A 17,137-nucleotide genomic window follows, 5' to 3' on the forward strand; every position below is an offset into this window, starting at 1 on the left:
ATAATATATAATATATAATATATAATATATAATAACAATATATAATATATAATATATTATATATTATATATACTGTGTATAATATATTGAATATATTACATTTTATAAAATATTATATATATTGTAATATATATAATCTTATAAATATAATATATAGACTATATAATATTTTATAAAATATATATTTTTATATATTATAATATATATAATATATATATTACTGGGCTTAAAGCTCGTCCAGTGCCTTAGAGCCCATCCAGTGCCACCCAGGCCATGGGCAGGGACATCATGGGCAGACACTGTCCCAGGCTGCTCCAATATGTTATTATATTATATTATATTATATTATATTATATTATATTATATTATATTATATTATATTATATTATATTATATTATATTATATTATATTATATTATATTATATTGCTGTATTATGATTACCTTAAACTCTTAAGTTTCCACCCTGTGATATCACACACTTCTATTCAAACTCCACACCCACAATCCCAGTTCTGTCATTCCATTTTGGAAGCATCTCCATGACCTCAGGTCAATGCAGTGTTCTCTTGGGAGTCAGTGCCTAAAACCACAGAAAGTCTGAAATTCTCAGTGACCAGAGCTCCAACGGCTTTGGGTGGAGCACAGGAGCCCACAAGGTGCAGCTGGGCAGCCCCACAGGTCTGCTCAGCCCCAGAGCTCCAGCCCTGCTCCTGCAGTGGGAGCTGAGCTGGGCTGTCCCTGCTGCCATGTGTCCCTGCAGGATGTGTGACCTGCCCCAGGCACAGCCATCTGAGGGCTGCTGGGAGCTCTCAGCACTCCTGATGGGCTGTGGAGACTCAATTTTGGGCTCTTCAAGGGGTCCCAAGGCATGCAGGGACCGAGGGTGCTGGAGTGAGTCCCAGCAGGGCTGTCCCTGCTCTGCAGTCCCACCTTGCAGGTAACATGGTGGGGAGTGACTCCTAAGGGTGGCAGAGGGGAATTCTTTGGGCAGAGAGACCAAAAGCAGGACAGAGCAGAGGCTGGTGCAGGTTCTCTGGCCATGGACAGTGCAGAGTCTGGTTCATGCATGGCTGAAAGAAAGAGGCCATGAAGGTATACAGCTGAGGGAAAAGTAAAAGGTAGAGATAAAGCAGCATTTCCCAGGCTTGATTCTATAAATAATTAGGCTCTCTCAAGCACCACTTTATAAACAATAAGATTCTCAGACAGTCTTCCCATAACAGGCAAAACATTCTGTCCTTGGGCTCTCTGGGAACAGATAGCTGCTCTGGGAGCAGATATGAAGGTTTTGAGAACAGTGAGAACGCTGGTCCTGTCTTCAATAAACAAACCACAGGTATTGTAAAACAAAAGGAGGGGTTAGAGTTTTCTCTGCAACCTATCGTGAGCTCAGATTTTGCAATATGCATGAAGTTAATAAACACTGTTATATAAAGTGGCTGATTTAATCAATAAATCAGAGTCAATGCTGATCAACAACAAGATGGGTCGTCTCCCTTCGCTTTCAACAGTGGACAGACCCAGCTGCTCCTCAGGTCTGGGGGAGATGGGTTCCTGCTGGAGGAGCTTCTGCTCTGGAACGTTGGGACAGCTTGAGCTTGGCCTCTGACTAGAGAGGGTGGTGTGGGCACAGCAGAGAATCATGAACCCAGCCTGGCTTGGGTTGGGAAGGGCCTCAAAGCCCATCCAGTGCCAGCCCTGCCATGGCAGGGACACCTTCCACTGTCCCAGGCTGCTCCAATCCCTCTCTGATCTGACTTTGGGCACTGCCAGGGATCCAGGGGCAGCCACAGCCTCTCTGGGCACCCTGTGCCAGGGCCTCTGGGTTGTGCTGTTACCCCATCTCACACCAGGCTGTGCTGCACAAGGCTTAGCTGATCATTAAAGCAGAATTATGCACAGATTGTTGGGGGGCAGCCATGCAGTTCCTTAAAAGGCTGCTGCTGGATTTTCCTGGGCTTTATTCTCTGCCCTCCCTGTGCAACTGGTGCTCCTCAGACTCATCATTCCCTATCCAAGTTCTGAGCTGAACAGCTGAGAGATTTTGCATTTTTTAATGGCTCTCTACTGTGCCTGAATTAATGGAAAAATGAACTGAGACCAAGATGAAGGTATTGAAGGGAGAGGATGACAAATTGGCTTTGGAGCATGGCAGCAACGAGCACTGTCAGGGGTTCACGCACTGACCTTTATCTAAACAGAACTGTGTGTAACAGATAAGAATATTTAACAATAATTAATGTCACATCAGTGCAGAGAACAAAATGACTACATCAAACAGGCAAGAAATCCACTGCAAATTACTCAAAAGAGAAATGTCAGCTCCTCCATATCTGCAACCTGCCTCGTGCTGATGGGGCTGGAAGGAGCTGGGAGGGCACTGAGGAGAGGAGCTATTAGAGATGATTTAGGGACAGGGTGATGTGTGCAGGAATGGAAACAGCAGCAGCTCTGCTGGCCCAAAGTGCTGTGCAATCAACCACCAAACTGAGCTGGTAATTGGGTGGGGGAGGAATGTGTACAAACCAATTATCCCCACTGCTGCTGTTCTGACAGGCTGCTCAGGGCTTCTCTTTCCTCTCTCCTGTCTCTGGGCTGTCCTGGTGTGCTGGGATTCAGCAGAATGCCCTGCTCACTGAGCCCCTATGGCAATGCTGTGATGGCCCCACCAAGGGGAGAGAATGGTGCATCTGACTGCATGGATATCAGAAGGCTAATTAATTACTATATTATACGTATATAATATATATAATACTATATATAATAATATATATAATATAATATTATATAATCTACAATAATATATATTATATATTATATATTATATATTATATATTATATATTATATATTATATATTATATATTATATATTATATATTATTGTCTACATCTAAAACTGAACCTGCCAAGCACTCAACCCTGCACACACTGCACTGAGTCTCATGACTGTCCTCCAACAGTCCCAACACACACACACACCTGGCCCTGACAGGCCAAGGAAACAAAACATCCTCACTTTGGGTAAATAATCTTCATGTTGCATTCTACTTTGGCACAAACACAGGCACAGCAAATTATAAGAATTGTGTTTTCTTTCTCTGAGGTTCGGAGAATGTGACTCCCAGAAATATTCTTGGGAACAATTGTGCCTTGCTTTTCTCTGTGAAGAGAAATGTGGGGCTACAAGCCCCCTTCGTGTTTTACAGGCAGGGAAAACCATCTGCCTGGGGATGTTGGGATCTTTCTCATTCCCTTTCTGAGCTGGGGGTGTCTGGAGGCTGGCATGGTGCCCACAGGCAGGGGCAGTGCTGGGGAGGGATGCAGGGAAAGCAGCTTGAGAGCATCCAGAGGAGACAATGAGGCTGGGAACACAAACTCTGTGAGGAAGCCCTGAGGGAGCTGGGGGTGCTCAGCCTGGAGAAAAGGAGACTCAGGGCTGCCCCCATCACTCTCACAGCTCCTGAAAGGTGCCTGTGCTCAGCTGGGGCTGGGCTCTGTCTGCAGCAGCACTGACACAGCCAGAGCACACAGCCTCAGGCTGCACCAAGGGAAATACAGGCTGGAGATTGGGAAAAAGCTTTTACAGAAAGAGTGATAAAGTTCTGGAATGTTCTGCCCAGGGAGGTGGTGGAGTCCCCATCGCTGGGTGTGTTTAACAAAGCCTGGATGTGGCACTGGGTGCCAGGGTTTGGGTGAGGGGTTGGGGCTGGGTTGGACTCGATGATCTTGAAGGTCTCTTCCAACCTGGTCATTCTGAGAATTTCTGTGACTCAGCTGGGCTCCAGGGGTGCCTGTGCTCTGCCTGGGACAGGGAGGGCACTCTGCCAGCCCTGATCTGATTGCAGAATGGGTGGTGCTCCATGGACCATTGTCCTGTGGGGGATTTCATCAGTGTCATGACAGAACCAGCTGAGTGAGGAGGAGTTAACTCCTCCTGACCTGCCTCCTGCTGCAGAGCATCCCCTGGCCCTGGACATTTCACAGAGACAGTGTGACAGATGAGTGATGCCATGGTGGACTCTCACAATTAAAAGGCAAATATCCTGTATATGTTAAGAGAAGTTTTATAGATTTCTAGTTATGTTTTACCCCCTTGTGTTGTTATCAGGGCTGGCCTGGGTTTGGGACATTTGGGAGGGTCAGTTTGTCACTATGGCAGCACCTGAGCTCCAATCAGGATTTAAGGCGGTGAACTCCACCACTGGGCAGGGAAAAGGAGCCAGTGGACAGAACTTTGGAAGGGGCTAAAGGGTTAAAAGGTGAAACCTCCATGGTGTGGATGAGCACATGGTGGGGAAAATCCTCTGCTCCTGGTGCTGTAATATTTTCTCTATTCAGTCTTCTGTTGCATTTTTGATAAGATTTTAATAAACCTTTTAAATTTTGGAAGTGAGCATCATTTCTCACAATCAGGGAGTGGTTTGAGCTGGAAGAGACCTCAAAGCTCTTCCCATCCCACCCCTGCCATGGCAGGGACACCTTCCACTGTCCCAGGGTGCTCCAAGCCCTGTCCAGCCTGGCCTTGGCCATTTCCAAGGATGCCACAGCTGCTCTGGGCACCCTGTTCCACTCAATCTGCTCAGGCAGACATTGTGAGAATATTGGGAATATTCAGTTAATGCACAAATGTGATGAAAAGCTTAAGCAAATTACAATTTTATTCTAAACAGACCTTTGTTCACATCCTAATGAATTATTTCCTTACCATAAATTAGTTTACCTGCATGGCCACGTCTGGGAAGTGTTACCAACCTCAGAGCACGGAGATGGAGCTCAGGGTCACAAAAGGAGCCTGGGGAAGAGCCAGGAGCTGCTCCTGAATCCCTTGAATTTTTGGCTGGTGCAGTAAAGGCCAGTGCTGTCACCCAGCCATGGTCCTGCTGCCCACTAATTATTTTTGTTGTCAGCATTTTGCCATTGGCAGGAGGCAGCCAGGTGCCTCTGGATTAGCCAGGGTGTGAAAAATGGCTTTCCAGCTGGCCTGGTGACCTTGTGACAGCAGGAGAGAATTCACAGGCAGAAGATGGAGATGTCAAGATATAAAATTAGGGACGATGGGGAGCTGGGTCTGCCCCTTGAAGTGAAACAGGAAAACCTATCCTGGCCTTGGTTTAGGGTTTCCTGTCTGTGATACAGGAGATTCTTCTGCTGTTTGCCTCCTGCAAGGCACATCCTGCTCCCAGGAGAGAGGTGGGAGCAGCATAGGCTGAGCAGCATCCCTGCCCAAAAGGTGGGTCAGGAAAGGTGGCTGATGTGCTCAGCGGCTGAAGAAACCCAGCCCAGCGTGGGATGGGCACAGAACTGCTAATTGAAGGACCTGAGCAGCCTCCCCATGGCAGGGAATTGGAACAAGATGAGCTTCAAGGTTCCTTCCAACCCAAACCTCACTGGGATTCTGTGGGGATGGATCCAGGAAAATGGGACATTTAAAGATCAGTTAAGACTGAAGCCAAATTGAGGTATTGTTTATTTTGAAAAGCTGGGAATTTGCTTCAGAATGCAGGAGCAGGGCTTTGACAAAGCAGGCAGTTAATTAAAGTGCATCAATTAAAGGGGGTTCCTCCCTGTTTTGTCTCCCATGGCCTAACTCAAAGTAAAATTTTCAGTTTCAACATTTAATATTTTCCAAATATGAAATAAATAAATGAACAAAATTATGAAAAAGTTTTACTGTGGGATATTTCACTGTTGTCTTGATTCTTTAAGTTTTTTCTAAACCTTCTGATGTTTACATTCTTGTAGCAAACTTTCTCACACACTTATGTAAATAATTCATTGTTTTGCATTCTTTTACGGAAGAGGAAGATTTTGATGGACTGTTGGTTTGTCCAGTGTCATTGGAGAGATGGCACTGTCACCCTCCAATCCACTGTCACTTTTGGAAATCTATAAATGTTAGAGTCAAAAATTAAGAATTCTGTTTTCACCTTGGAAGAGCTGCGTGTCCGCATTATGTTATTTCACGTCCTATAGAAGAAACTCTGGTTTTTCCCTCAGCTATGGTGACCAAAAATTCCTGCCTGCCTCCATCCCTGTCCTGTGCTAGCATTAACCTGATGGAGCAGTTTTTGTGGGATTTCTGGTGCCTGAGCCAGCCTGAAACATCCCCCCAGCGCTCAGCCCTGGGAACACAACCACCCCTGTCTGCTCTGCTTCCAGCTCCCTGCTAAGCAGCTCAGAGTCTTAGCTCAGAAAGTCCCAGCTCTGATCCTTGCAGACAGCAGCAGCTTTGCTCCCAGCCCTGCAGAGCTCCCAGAAAGTCGTGGATTATCTGCTCACCCTCCTGCATGTGCTGCTTCCTGCAGGGTGAAGAGGCACGGAGAGGAGCTGCGCCCGCTGCCGCTGCGGGCACGGGGACAGTGACAGAACCCAGGGGCCCAGCCAGCCCTGGTGAGTGACTCTGGGGTGCTCCTGGGGGGGGCAGAGCCCTGGGAACGGCACAGCCCTGGGATTTGGGGCAGCATCCCCCTGGCAGGAGAGGGGCTGTACAGAACCCTGGTTCTGGGGCACTCTGAGGGTTCCTCCCTTGGTGCCTGCTGGGAGAGGCTGATTTCCCTTCCCCTGGGCTGGTGTGAGTGTTCAGGAGTCAGAGGTTGGTGGGTGTGCTGAGAACCTGTCCCCAGTGCTGCTGGGGCTGGGGTTGGGTCACTTGAAGCCCAGGCAGTGGTGCAGTCACCGTCCCTGGAGGTGGTCAGGGAAGGTGTGGATGTGGCACTCAGTGCCATGTGTTGGGTCAGAGGTTGGACTCCAGGATCTCAAAGGTCTTTCCCAGCTTAATTCTGTTTTTGAGTCTGTAATTATACCCTGTGGGTTGTTTTGGATACGGGTTTGGGCATGTCTGCGTGTCACATTCATTGCCTGTGTTGCTGCTGAAGTTCTGTTTGCAGTTTGTCATGGGGAGGTGAAAATGAGTGTGCTTGGGATAAGCTGGAGGTGAACCCTGCTGGGCTCATCCCAGAGCAAGGGCAGGCAGGGAGAGGCAGGTGGAGGTGCCTTGAAAGGCTGATCTAGAGCAGAGACTAGACAGAGCTAAATGGACAAAATAGGGATTTATTGCAAGGCCTTAAAGGGACAGCACAAGAACCCGGCCAGGGCTGCACCCAGACTGAATTTAAGATGGATCCTGGTCAGGAGTTTTTACACTTTCATCAGTTTTGGTTCATCTACATATTGGGTTCAGCTGTCCAATTGCAGCTCCAGATCATGAAATCTCAGCCCCCTGCCTTGCCCCCTTCTCTTTGCATTGTTTGGGCTCTTTGGGTAAAGGTTGTCCTTGATTCTCCAGCTGGGGAGGGATTGCTTTGTCAAACTGTGAAGAGAACCTGCTGACACCTAATAGGAAGTGTCAAGAGTTACATACCTGAACAGAGCAGAGAATTTGGAAAATATCAAAGTTAAAACCATCCCTGGAATTGCTGTGCTTGGGGCAGGCGAGGTGCAGAGCTGCTGCTGCTGTGTGGGGCTGGGGCCAGAGAAGGCTCAGAGCTCTGCTGCTGCCTCTGCCCCTTGGGCTGGGAGGGAACATTCCCCTGGTGTTTCCTTGCTGGGGCTGTGTTTGTCAGTGCTTAGGGCAGGACAGAGGAGTTCCTATCCCCACAATTTAGGAAGTTTAACATCCCCCACACCTAGCTTGGCCAGGGTGCTGAGCTGAAATCACCTCTGTGAAGCAGAGGCTTTATGGAGCAATGGGAAGGGATTTAGGGATCAGTGCAGTGGTAGCATGACCTGAGGGTTGGGAAATGCTGCTGGGAATGGCTGTGCCTGTTGGAAACTTGCTGTGCTTGCTGAGCCCCGAGGTCAGGGAGGGCTCTGCCTGCTCTGCTGGGAGTTTCCTTGGACTTCAGGGCAGTGAAAGCTGGGGTTTGCTTCAGCAGAGGATGAAGATTTCAGGGTGTCCTCATTCTGTGCTCAGCACATGGCAGGAAGATGCAGCAGTGTGGTTTTAGCAGTGGGTTTCTTTTCCAGCTCCTGGGCAGATGGTTAAAGCAGAAATTACAGATGAACAGAATGAGTTAGAAAGGGACCTTAAAAACCATCCAGTGCCCCCCTGCCATGGGCAGGGACACCTTGCCCATGGTGTCCCAGGCTGCTCCAACTTGGCTGTGGGCACTTCCAGGGGTGGGTCCTCAGTTTCCAGTTCAGCAGAGTTTGCAGAACTTGGCTTTTCATTGGCATCACAGCTGGAGTGTGCCTTTGGATATTGCATAGAAGAGAGAAAAAACAAACCTGATCAGATAAAACTTCTTATCACAGAGGCAGGAGCTGTGCTGTTGGTGATGGACCCCTGGAGATTACCACCCCAGTAAATAAGGATCTTATTTGGAAATTAATCCAGGAAACTCCAAATAACAGCAGGGAAAAGACTCACCTGAACTTCTTCAAATCAAAATGAAGCAGGTGAGGGAGAAAGGGAACTTGGGTTTGATCAGATTTGTCTATAACCATTTTTTGTTCCAGGTTAGTGTACCTGCCTGTGATGGTAGTGAGGATATTCTGACACAAAATATTCTGGCACACAGATAGGTTGAACAAAGGACCTGACTAAAAACCCTGTTCTGCATGGCAAAGACAGCTACTGAACCCTAATTCCACAGACCAGGATTTAACTCAGCAAATGAAATTGTGGGATTCAGCAGCATTGAAGAAATCCATGGATTTTTACTATTGAAAACATTTTTACAAAGAACAATGCCAGAAATGTTTCCAAATTTTGTTTTGGTTATTGGCATATTCAGTAGAGTTTTGAACTGTGGACCCTTCTTTTTGTACAAGGTATTTACTGTAAGTGGAGGGAATTGTCTTTTATCCAGCAAGTTCCTCCCTCCCTCAGAACTCCTGACACCTGAACACTGCTGCCTGATGATTTGCTCTTTCATTTTTCACCTTTCCCCACACTTAACTGTGGCACCCAGAATAAAGGCAGATCCCAGAAGGAGCTGCAGAGCTCCCTGTTCCTTGGGAGATATTTCAGTGGGGGAGTATCTGTCATTGAGGCAGTTAGAGAAGCACACAGAGAGTGACTGGAGAACAAGGGAGGCTGATGAAAATGCCCATTATTGCAGGAATAGAGTTGGAAATAGCTGGTACTGAGTCCATCCTTACAGGGCTGGGAGTGCCCTCAATGAGAGCACACAGAGGAGCATCCTTGGGTGCCTCAGCCAAAAAGGGATGGAATGCTCTGAAATGTTCTGTGTGGGTGGAGGGGCCAGCAGGGCTCTGAGCACAGATATTCCAGGCTCTAATCACCTGCTCAGGTCCTTGTCAGAGCAGTCCTGCCTGGCCAGGATTAGGGGGGCACTGGCAGCCCTTTAAGCTCCCGTCTGTGGTGACCTTCTTAGCACCCCGTGGGCCAAGGAAGGAAGGGATCTGACAGCTGCTTAATTTAGAGAACACCAGGTCAGGAGGAGGCTGCAGAGCCTGGGAGCTTGCAGGGGCAGGAGCTGGGGAGGGCTGCAGTGCCCAGGGCTGTGGGATGGGACCCTCACAGGGCTCGTGGCTGAGCCTAAAAAAGCCAAATTCCAGCACTGAGCTCCCCTCTGTGCCCGAGGTGCCTCTGTCAGGGAATCAGGGTTGGATATGTGAAAAATGCCCATCACTTGTTTTTAAAATTTTAAAAGTTTAATGATAATGAAATGGTGATAAAAATAGTAATAGAATTAGAGTAATAATAATTTGGACAATTTGAATTAGGACAATATGAGACAATAAATACAAAGAGTTACGGATTTCCGGGTACCTTTTTCTGGGCAGCACGAGCCCGAAAAAGGACCCACGTTAACAGAGGATTAACCCTTAAAAGCAACAGCCTGTTGCATATTCATACACCTCATACATGATGCATAAATCCCATTCAAACACAGGATTCTGTCTGGGCAGTCTCAGCTTCTTCCTCTGAATCCTGACAGTGCCTTCGAGGTGGGAGGAAGTTAATTTCTTCTGATAATGGAGCAACAAATTCTCTTTCTCTGAAAGATTCAGGTGTCCTGTGGCTGCTGTCTCAGTGCGAGTCCTTTCTTTTAAAAAAAGTATCCTACATGGCATTGTTTCTATTTTAACAATTTTTATAAACTAAAACTATATTTAACACAGTACTTAAGAGAATTAAACCAGCATAACTTTCTAACACAACACATATAATATTCATTTTAATATTTGCGAAAAGCCAATCATAAAATACATGCATTTTTCACAGACCACTCAGTTGGGAGCTCACTCGAGAGGCTCCACAGGAGTTGTGAGCCAACAGAAACCAGGCTGAGGAGGGCACAAGCAGAAATTCCCCATAAAATGCACTCTTCCCCAATCTTTATCTTCTGTAAAAAATATTCAAAGACACAAAGAAAATTTTGAAGGTAAAACTCATGTTCTGAGCTGGCTCCTGTGAAGGATTGCCTGTGACCGTGTTCACAGGGGTCTCAGGTTGAGGGAAGAGAGGAGGATCCGACTCCATGTTTCAGAAGGTTTGATTTATTATTTTATGATATATATTTCAGTAAAACTATACTAAAAGAATAGAAGGATTTCATCAGAAGGCTAGCTAAGAATAGAAAAAGAAGGAATGATAAAGGTTTGTGGCTTGGGCTCTCTGAGCCAGCTGACTGTGACTGGCCATTAATTACAAACATCCAACATGGGCCAATCACAGATGCACCTGTTGCATTCCACAGCAGCAGATAATCAATGTTTACATTTTGTTCCTGAGGTCTCTCAGCTTCTCAGGAGAAAAAATCCTGAGGAAAGGATTTTTCCTAAAAGATGTCTGTGACAGTGTAGGGCATCGCACCACTCCTGCTTTGGGACATAAAACCTGGAGCAGGCACAGAAACTGGAGCACATGTGGAATTGTTAACCTGTACATTCAAGCAAAACTCCCATGCCCCAAGAAAGCCATGGGTTAAAAAGCACCTTCTTAAGCCAGTGATTCATCTCTAGAGCTGAGCTGGTTTCTGTGATCAACCCAAATGTTTGATTCTTTCAATAGCTGAGCAAGTGATTCTTAATGAACGCTCAGTTTTCTGCAAATCTTGATCTTACTGAAATACAATGTCAGTTTAAATTATCTGACTGGAGGATTTTTGTTTTTCTTTTTTCATTCCTGGATTTCCTTTTGGAAATCATCTGTTTCTCAGAACCTCTCAAACCTTGGAGGTTAAATCAGATTAAGGTAATGTGTGAATGGAAAATGTAAAATCTTTTCCTAAGTAAAAAAGCTTTTGCTTATGCAAACACCAGACAGATGATGGCACAAATCCCTCCTCCTGCTGTGGCTGTGCTCAAACTTTGGGTGAAAATATTGTCAGAATGTCTTCTCCTGCCTGGTGCAGCTTTGTGGCTGCATTCCTCTGTTCTGGAGCTGGAATGTGAGTCAGAAAGGAGGGAGTCAAGGGGGTGCCTTAAAATGAAGGTACAAAAATAGCTCTCCCTGCACATCTCTCAGCTTCCCCTTACAAGGCTGCATTGACGTGTGCTGGATGGGATGTGATGGCTCTGGCCTTGGCAGATGCATCAAATGTGACATGTGAGCATGGGTGTTAGGGGTTTTTTTAAGGAGACAAAGAAGGGCTAGCAAGAAATGCAGAAAAGATATGCAGTGAGGTGGCCACAGTCCTTCATCTACAGGAATCCAGACCTGAGATTTGCTTCCAGCTCGGCCTGAACTGGAGATTTCAGGAAACAAGCCAGAAAGTTGCTTGTTTTGCCATTTCATCATCAGATGTGCTGCTTCCCTGAGGCACTGACCTTTCCCAGGCAGTGCTGTGACAAAAGCTGTGGTGGAACATGAGAGAGGCTGGGCTGTGCCACCCAGAGCAGGGAGATGCTGCCACCCCCCTGTGTTTGGATGAGCCTCTGACACAGGATGTTGGGGTTTTTCTCTGCTAAAATCCTTAATTTTGGTTTCTTCCTGAGGGTGAATATCACTGCAGTAGTATCAGGGAAAGCCAAAGGTGATACAGAGACTCCATCATCAGAAGGCATGAAAAGGCATTTATTATTAGAAATCTACAGTTCTTATGGAAACAATGGTGGACCTAAGACCTGATTGGCCTTTAGGAATCTTCTCTCACCTATTGGTGGACTGTCACGGACATATTTTATGAAAAATCCTTTCCTTAGGATTTTTTCTCCTGAGAAGCTGAGAAGCCTCAGGAACAAAATGTAAACAATGATTATCTGCTGCTGTGGAATGCAACAGGGGCATCTTTGATTGGTCTCATGTCGTTGTTTCTAATTAATGGCCAATCACAGTCCATCTGGCTCAGACTCTATGGGCAGTCACAAGATTTTTATTGTCATTCCATTTCTTTTCTATTCCTTGCTGGCCTTCTGATGAAATCCTTTCTTCTCTTCTTTTAGTAGAGTTTTAATATAATATATATCATAAAATAATAAATCAGCCTTCTGAGACATGAAGTCAACATTCTTGTCTCTTCCCTCATCCTGGGACCCCTGTGAACACCCCAAGAGAAATTCCACATTGAACTATGAATAGCACACTCTGGAGAACCATAGCTATAAACAATGGTTACAGAAAGAGAGAGAATAATTCTGTGAATTCTTTCCTCTAAGTTTCCCACAGCGTCCCAGGATTTTCCTGGGAGAACCATGTCTCTCTGTGTTCAGAGGATATGTAATTACTACAGGTGGAGGTTCCACTGGAAACATGGTCAGTGAGGCTGACCTTGGGATGTGCTGGGCAACCTTGGAGGGCTGATGTGGGTCCCCAGCTTTCCTCTGTAGGGATTCCCCAGGGAATGGGCACGGCCCCGAGGCTGCCAGAGCTCCAGGAGCTGCCAGGGGTGCCCAGGGTGGGGCTGTTGGGGTGTCTGTGCAGGGCTGGGGCTGCCCTGGCTGATCCTGGGGGTCCCTCCCAGCCCAGGACATTCTGTGGTTGTTTGGGACAAACACTTGATTGTGGGCTGTTCCTTCCCCCTTCCCAAGAGAAGAGACACAAAGGGACCATGGCAGCCTTGGTCTCTTGCCTGTTTTTGCTGTGGTATACCCGGGAAATCCTTGTAATCAAACCTTGTTTCAGCCCTTCCATCTTTGCCTGGGTTTGCTGTGCTGTGGGGAGCCAGGACATCTGCACCCTGTTCACCTCCCATGGGGCATCTCCTCAGAGAGTCCTGGAGCCATTACAGCTGGAAAGGACCTCCAGGATCATCAAATCCAACCCTTAGCCCAGTACTGTATTTGCAGGGAATGTCCCAATGAAGGCAGGAATGATGTATCTGACTCCATGTTCTCAGAAGGCTAATTTATTTCTTTATAATACTATATTATACTAAAGAATACAGAAAGGATACTTACAGAATGCTAAAATGATAACAATGAAAACTGGTGACTTTCTCCAGAGCCCTGACACTGCTTGGCCCTGATTGGCCAAAGGGTGAAAACAACTCCCAGCAGAATGCAATGGAACAATCACCTGTGGGTAAACAATCTCCAAACACATTGCACATGTGAGCACAACACAGGAGAAGCAAATGGGATAAGATTGTTTTCCTTTTCTCTGAGGCTTCACAGCTTCCCAGGAGAAAAACCCTGGGTGAAGGAATTTTTCCAGAGAATGTGAATGCCACAACCCAGCACTGCCAAGATCATCACTAACCATGTCCCAAGTGCCACATCCACGTGTTTTTTGGATACTTCCATGGATGGTGACTTCACCACTGCCCTGAGCAGCTTCTTCTAATGCCTCACTATTGAATCAGGACAATCCCGATGTAGGGAATAATGTGCTCTGACTCCATGATTCAGAAGGCTGAATAAATGCTTTATTAAGCTGTGTTGTATTACACTAATTCTATATTAAAACTATACTAGAAAGGTATTAGAGACAAAAACCTGTGACTGTCTTGAGACAGCCAGGACACAACTTTGACCCAATTGGCCAAGGAAACCAAACAACCTTCACTGGTGTCCAGTTAACAAATCACTTTGGGTAAACAATCTCCATAACACATTCCACATGTGCCAAACAGGAGCAGCGAATAGAGGTAAGAATTGTTTTCTGTTCTTCTCTGAGCTTCTCACTGCCTTCCCCAGGAAAAATCCTGGGAGAGAGAATTACGTCTCTCTCTGTTCAGAGAACGTGAATGCCACACCTGACCACCCTTCAGATGAAGACATTTCCCCAGTGTCCAATCTGAGTCCCCCCTGGCAGAACTTGAGGCCATTTCCTCTTGTCCTGTCCCTTGTTCCCTGGGAGCAGAACCCAGAGCTGTGGAGATCCAGAAGAAATCCCCCTTTCCCCTCTCCTCAAATCCCAGTTTCCCTGAGCCTGCAGGGCTGGGGTGCACTGAACCATCCTTGGCTTCCCACGGCTCTGCTCCCGAGCCAAGGAGAACTTTGGCAGGGCAGGCAGAGGTTTGTGGGCCACTGAGCTTTCTCTGGTGTTGTTAATTATCCATCATTTCTCGCCCTACTTTCCCTGCAAGCCTTCCCTGCCTGCTCAGTGTCTGCTGCGACTCAGGAGAGTCCTTGTGCTTCTCCTGGGCTGGGTGGCTCAGCCCCATAGAGATGTTCTGAATCTGTTCTTGTCCAGCTTTGCCTGTCACTGGCTGTGTCTTGATCTTTCGTGTACCCCTCCTGCTAGATCCAAAAAGTCTGCTGCATTATTTTTCTCTATTTTCCCCCATTTTCTTGTCATAGCTTTGAATGCCTTTATTATTCCTTCTTCCCTCCTCTGGCAGAGGTGTCTGTGCTTATAATCTCCTTAGCACTGAGGCAGCCTGTTCATTTCAAAGAAAGCTGCTTTAAAGGCAGGTGTGAGCCAGACTTGGCCAATTCTCTCTTTTCCCCCGTGGCTTGAAGGGCCTGAAAATACTCCTGTAATCATGTCACAGAATCCCAGAATGGTTTAGGTTGTAAGGGAGCTTTAAGCTCCCTTCCAACCTAAACCATTGTGCCAGGTGATGCAGGGAGTGGCTGCAGCCCTTGGGTGATGTGCAGGGGACACAAATGGGACTTGAGGCAAGTTCTGCTCCCCCCATGCTCCAGTGGAGTGTCTGAGCTGTTCTCTCCCCACCAGCCCTTCTGCAGCTCATGGCACTGCTGTGTTCACAGTGGAGCAGCTGCAGTGTCCAGGCCTGGGGGAAAGCAGGGTGTTCCCCTGTGCCCCAGCCCTGCTCAGTACTCCATCTGTGAGTCTATGCCTGTCCTGCAGCCTCACCCACACCCAGCCTGCAGCAGGCACTGGGATGAATCCACCCCAGGATGGGCTGAGCTGGGCTGCTCAGAAGCTGGGGGATGCCCCAAGGAAGGCAGGAATGATGAATCTGACTCCATGTTCTCAGAAGGCTCATTTATTACTTTATAATACTATATTATGTTAAAGAATACTGTATTGCCTTATATATCAAGAGACCTATCATATCATTATAGTGCGAGGATTCCATATCACCAGAATTTCATCCCTCCTCAATGTTTCTCATAGGCAGCTCCTCTAAGCACTGACTCTTCCTGGTGCTTGTAGAAGTCATCAGATTCCAGTTCTCCCCAGTCCGCTCTTTTATAATACTGTTCTTATTTGCTACAGGTGTGGCCTGTTAACATCAGGCCTGCTCCTAATCTTTAGTAATTGGTCCAGCTGCAACTCGTTGGGGAAAAGATTACATTCTACACCACCTTCATTTACCCACACTGCATCCCCCTACAATATTATACTAAAGAATACAGAAAGGATACTTACAGAATGCTAAAAGATAATAATGAAAACTGGTGACTTTCTCCAGAGCCCTGACACAGCTTGGCCCTGATTGGCCAAAGAGTGAAAACAACTCCCAGCAGAATGCAATGGAACAATCACCTGTGGGTAAACAATCTCCAAACACATTGCACATGTGAGCACAACACAGGAGAAACAAATGGGATAAGAATTGTTTTCCTTTTTTCTGAGGCTTCCCAGCTTCCCAGGAGAAAAACCCTGGGTGAAGGGATTTTTCCAGAGAATGTGAATGCCACAGATGCCTGCAGGGAGCCTGGGGTGCATTTGGGGGGGCCCTGGGGGCAGCCAGCCCCAGCCTGGCCCCCTCACCCCTTCGCTGTGTCTGTGCAGACACCCCCAGGGCAGTGTCCCCTGCCAGTGCCCCACACTGTCCCTCCACTGGGCAGGGACAGGGGACAGCAGGAGCCAGCTGGGGGGACTCAACATTTGCTGCATTTTGGCTACAAAAGCCAAGGAGTGAAGTTTGCTGTTTGAGCATCTTCTTCTGCAGGAGATTTCTTTTTTTCCCTAATGCTTTCCTACTTCTCAGAGTCTGGAATTGTGTCTGTGCTGTTTGCCTGAGCCTCCCATGTGGTCACAGCCTCTGCCTTGGCTCCTATTACACTTCCCAAAGCCTCTTCATTGCCTGGCTCCTCTAATCCTTCCAGGAGCACCCATGTTTTATGCCTTGGTTATGCCTCCCTTCCTTTTAATTAATTTTTCACAGTGCCTTGCTTGTCCCTGTTGCCCTTTTTAATTTAATTTATTGCTCACTAGCCATCACAACACCTGGGCAAGCCTTTAATTTATCTTTTCCTGTGTCCCTTGCACCCCCTCTGCCCTCTCCCATTATTGATTTCTCCAGTTTGATTTCACCAGCATCATCTCCCACCCTTCCCTCCCACTCAGAATTGCTTGGATGAGTTTTCCCCCCATTCTTGACCTTGCTGCTTTGTAATTCCTGGCCCAATAAAACTGGGATTGCTGCTTGCTGGGATTGCTGCTTGCTGGATCCCCTCCCTTGCTTGGGCTTGGCTTCAACCCTAAATGTCTCAAAATTCCCTCTGGGTGATTCCCCATCCCTTTAAAGCCATGATAAGGAATGTGAAAAACCCCAATCACTTGTTTTTAAATTTTTAAAAGTTTAATAATAATAAAATGGTTATAAAAATAGTAATACAATTAGAGTAATAATAATTTGGACAATTTGAATTAGGACAATATGAGACAATAAAAATAAAGAGTTATGGACATCTGGGTACCTCTTTCTGGGCAAAATAAGCCCAAAAAAAGGACCCCCCCTTTAACAGAGGATTAACCCTTAAAAGCAACAGCCTGTTGTATATTCATACACCTCATACATGATGCATAAATTCCATTCAAACACAGGATTCTGTTTGGTCAGTGTCAACTTCTTCCTCTGAATCCT

The 17,137-nt window shown here is 46.7% G+C and overlaps 1 protein-coding gene across 5 annotated transcripts in view; it reads left to right on the forward strand.

Moving 5' to 3' along the window:
• RALY (RALY heterogeneous nuclear ribonucleoprotein) overlaps positions 1-17,137 on the forward strand; it is a 136,152-nt gene that overhangs the window by 40,108 nt on the left and 78,907 nt on the right. For 3 of the 5 annotated variants that reach the window (XM_059481016.1, XM_059481015.1, XM_059481017.1), the window contains exon 2: positions 6,308-6,392. Coding sequence is in view for 1 of the 5 variants with exons in the window: in XM_059481014.1 (XP_059336997.1) it covers positions 8,391-8,399 (9 nt within the window). In the remaining 4 variants the exon portion in view is untranslated. Of the gene's footprint in view, positions 1-6,307; positions 6,393-8,255; positions 8,400-17,137 lie in introns of those variants that run through there. The other 2 variants (XM_059481014.1, XM_059481018.1) reach the window with 2 other exon arrangements.

This window comes from Ammospiza nelsoni, chromosome 12 (genome assembly GCF_027579445.1).
Source record: "Ammospiza nelsoni isolate bAmmNel1 chromosome 12, bAmmNel1.pri, whole genome shotgun sequence".
NCBI lineage: Eukaryota > Metazoa > Chordata > Aves > Passeriformes > Passerellidae > Ammospiza > Ammospiza nelsoni.